Consider the following 4,334-nt stretch of genomic DNA (forward strand, 5'->3'; position numbering starts at 1 on the left):
ACTTTTCACCTCTTATCTCTGCTTTTCTGGGCTTTTTGCCCCCACACCTTCTGTGTTTAATTAAAGTGTGATTGCCACCCCATTTCTCATTCCCACTTGTGATCTTTCCTGGCAAGTACCCAAATAACTGGGCATGCCTGACCCTATTTCATAAATTATCCATTCATTTTGTAGAAGTGAAAAACTAGAAACAATACATACTGAAGCACTACAATTTAGTGAAAAGGACAGGGAGGAAGAAATGTTATATTGTGCTTTCTGCTCAAGCCTTGTGCTAACTGGTTTTCTCCAGGAACCTGTACTGATCCCACATGACTCCAATTGCTGCTTTCTCAGAGCCTAGTGGACTGACACCTCATGCTTCCATCTGGCATCCACCTAGATTCATTTTTTCTCAATTATTCCACCTTTCTCTTTTCAAAGTATTCATGTGTAGAACTCCCTTAGCCAATCTAATCTTTACTGTTTTTATATAGAGCAACAGTCGGCAACCTTTTTGGTCGTGAGAACCTGCAGAAGGAAGAGGATGGAGGTGGAAGGCGCTGGAATATGGGACAGGGGCTGAAAGGGCCCCCTCGGGCACATCCTGGGGCTCTGCCCAGACTGGCCAGTTGGGAGGTGGAGCCAGATATGGCTCAAGAGCCATACGTTGCTGACCCCTGTTATAGAGGGAGAGGGACGCCTACAAAAAGGACTACATAACCATATAATCTATACGTTTTTAAGAGGAGGACTGCTTTCTTTGACTTCCATTAAGTTTCAGCAAAAGTCTCACTTTCTGCTAGAAGCCTTTTCCAGTCCTCCTTAAACTTACTGCCTTCCTTTTAAACCTAACATCAGTTTATCCTGTCTCTTTTTAACATATTTGTTTGCTTTCTGTCTGCTCTGTTAGAATGCCTTGGAAAAGGGAATTTTTGTGTGCTTCGCGCCTAGATGATGTTTGATTTGGAGTTCCTTGAAAGATTATTGTGACTACTTACTATTGTGGGTTGTTTTATTTTTTTAAGCCCTTACCTTCCATCTTAGAATCAATACTATGTATTGGTTCCAGAGCGGTAGAGCAGTAAAAACTAAGCAGTATGGTTTACATGGGTGGCCAAAAGTCACAGAGCCAAGAAGTGTTTGAGGCTAAATTTGAACCCAGTAGCTCCATCTCCAGGTCTGGTTCTCAATCCACTAAGGCACCTAACTGTACCCATGGGTTTCTTTTTTTTAATGTTACAAGTAAACAATAAAAAAAAGAAACTAGAAAAGGACCAAGAACAATTAAATAACAATAGGATGATATTGTTTTCTTTTAAAATTTGAATATGACAATAATAAATAATAAAAACAAATTAAATATATAAGATGCATAATAAGAAATAATAAGAAAATATGAATTTCAAATTTTAATTTATATTGCATGATTTTAGATGAGATTTTCATCTTATTTAGTTTGTTCATATTTTTTAAATTGGATTTAAGTTAAAATAAAAATATTCTTTTAAAAAATTAAGAGGGGCAACTTGGTGGCTCAGTGGATAGAAAACTAAACATGGAGACAGGAGGTCTGGGGTTCAAATCTGGCACCAGACACTTCCTAGTTGTGTGCCCTGAGCAAGTCACTTAACTCCAATTTCCTAGCTCTTTACTACTCTTCTACCTTGGAACCAATATTTAGTATTGATTCTAAGATGGAAGCTAAGGGTCTAAAAAAAACAATTGAGGAAAAGGAATATCTGAAAGTATCTTGTGGGGTCAAGACAAATAAATTATTAATTCATTGTTTCATTCTGGTTCTGAAATTCATTATCTGTTGCCTAGATTTTTTTAAAAATAGTCTCCTAATTGATCTCTTTGCTCCTAGTCTCTCTCCTCTACAACCCATCCTTCAAATAACTGTCGAAACATTCACTTAATGAGCAAATGAGAATTTATTACTCTCCTCAAGAATCTTGAGTAGATCACTAGTACCAATGGAATAAACCAGAAATTCCTCAGTCTCCAATTTAAAATCCTTTCCCATTTTTCTCCTATTGACCGTTACAATCTTGGTTAATATTATCTCACTTTGATTATGCTGAATTTAAGCCAAATTGGTCTATTAGCTCTTCCTCAAATTTTTTTTCTGCTTCATTTCCAATATCTCTGATTACTCACAAAAGCTAGCCCTCTCTCCCTTCGAAACGAGCCACTACAGCAGCACTTTCTCCATAAAAAAAAAATGGAAGCTATCATTATATGGTCACTGTTGATTGGCCAGAAGGCTCTTTTACCTTGTCGTTTTGAGTTTTTAGTCAAATTTTTGACATCTAGAACTTACTTTTTTTTGAATCTGCACATGTTCAGACTTTCAGTAACCCTTCTGGGCCACTTCTCAGAAATAGACTTAGTGATTACTGAGATACCACACAACTATAAAATTATTTAATTCTTTGTTTCTATGATTCTAGGATCTTTGTTTATAGATATAGATATTGAGGGAGACCCAGAGAATTTCAGTGATTTGCCAAGGCTTGGATTATTAGTCAATGGTGGAATGAGGATATAAACCAGGGTTTTCTCCCTCCCAGGGCCATGTTCTCACAACAGAGCCAGGGACCTCCGGTACTTATTTAATGAACATAGGATCTGTGCCCAGGGAAAGTTAGTCCATCCTGCTCCTGGCTAAAATACTAAGTAATTGGTTAATGACAGACTTAATGTTAAAGTTGCTACTATGACCTTCTTTGGCCCACTAGGTTCCTTTTCTTCATCACTGCCCTAGCTCTTCATCCTTGATACTGTTTCTCTGGCAGACTCATTGCCTAAATGAGATAGGGAAGTGAGGTCCAAGGAGAGCAAGACTTTCTCATTGGAAACATAGTTATGATGTAAATCCACTTCTCCATCATCTTCATTGTCTCTTTCAATTTTTTCATATATCTTGGGATTCTGTACTTTCCTCATTATGGATATTGAATGCAATATTCAATTGGGATAAGTAGGGGAAGAAGGATGCAATTAATGGATCAAATACCCTTCAGATCAAAGGCTCAGACAAAGCCACTGACTAAAAGAAAAATGTAGATTTTTATTATGACAGGGAGAAAATAGAGAAGGATGACAGAGAATGACAGGTTGTTTTGTATACAGAAATGAAGCAAAGTAGGCATGCAAGCAGTTTGGAAGAAAGAGGGAAAGAAAAGAAGATACTGTTGGAAAAAAGAGTTTAATGGAGGCAGCTAGGTTGCTCATTTATTGAGAACCAGACCCAGAAATGGGAAGTCCTGGGTTCAAATTTAAGCACATACACTTCCTAGCTGTGTGGTCCTAGATAATTCACTTAACTTCCATTGCCTAGCCCTTACCACTCCTCTGCCTTGGAACCAATACCCAGAATTGATTCTAATATGGAAGGTAATGGTTTTTTAAAAAGAAAACAAAGAAAAAATAGGTTAATAAGGCAATTTGGCTGAAAGATAGAAAGAGTTCTGAGATGGAGGATAGAAAAAGTACATAGTATCTGCTGAATACAGAAGAAATTCTAAGAATGACACAAAATTGGGATTGGCATAGTCCCTGATTTCTCTGTACATTTCTTCTGATCCTTACCCCCTATTTTACCACTGTCACCATTCTTTACCCCATTATCAGCCAGGCTCCTCAAATCGTTTAGCTTCCTTTTAAGAACTTTATGCCTCTCTCCTGATAACCACATAATTTCTTTCCTTTATTTGCCCAATGACCGGAAGAGCAGATTATTGCTCAGAGAAGATCTTAAGTAAAATTTAAAAAAAACCAGTATTCAGGTATGAGTTTTACTGTCCTATTCCCCATGGTTTCCAGTTATGTTCCATGTCCTTAAAAATGTCTTTATCTTCTATCCCAAGTAAAGAACTCCAAGACCATGTCTCAGGTCTCACTTCAAATATAAGAGTTGGGGATCATTGGCATTAGTGTCCTATCTTGGTTTCTGCTTGATCTATTCCAAATATCCCTAACTCTCCATAAAAATTGCCACTTTCTGTATGCTCTTGAAGTGCCTCCATATACCCCAAGTCATATGTTCTCAGTGAAGAAGACCCAGATCATTTCAGATGGACCTACATTCTCTACTCTCCTCACCTTGCTTCCTTGTGTGAGGTTCCTTTAGTCTCCTTTCCAGAGGCATTCCTCCAAACTCTTGTCCCAGAGAGTGTTATTAATGGACTTTTCTCTCTGCTCTGCTACTAAAGCCAATATTAGTAAGTTTACCATAATCCTGGAGGGTCATTACTACAATAAATTTGACACAGATCCTACCATCCAAATTGCATAAGTAAGTCCAATGAGGCTCACCAAATCTGAGACAATGACTTTGAAGCTTGATG

The 4,334-nt window shown here is 37.7% G+C and overlaps 1 protein-coding gene across 1 annotated transcript in view; it reads right to left on the reverse strand.

Moving 5' to 3' along the window:
- Window positions 1–2,931, reverse strand: part of LOC123246067 (olfactory receptor 10R2-like) — an 8,929-nt gene extending 5,998 nt beyond the window's left edge. Inside the window, exon 1 of the mRNA XM_044675016.1 lies at window positions 2,767–2,931. Within this exon, the coding sequence (XP_044530951.1) occupies window positions 2,767–2,931 (165 nt within the window). The remainder of the gene's footprint in view (window positions 1–2,766) is intronic.
- Between the last annotated feature and the right edge of the window lie 1,403 nt (window positions 2,932–4,334).

The sequence above is a fragment of the Gracilinanus agilis genome, chromosome 4 (genome assembly GCF_016433145.1).
Source record: "Gracilinanus agilis isolate LMUSP501 chromosome 4, AgileGrace, whole genome shotgun sequence".
In the NCBI taxonomy this organism is placed as follows: domain Eukaryota; kingdom Metazoa; phylum Chordata; class Mammalia; order Didelphimorphia; family Didelphidae; genus Gracilinanus; species Gracilinanus agilis.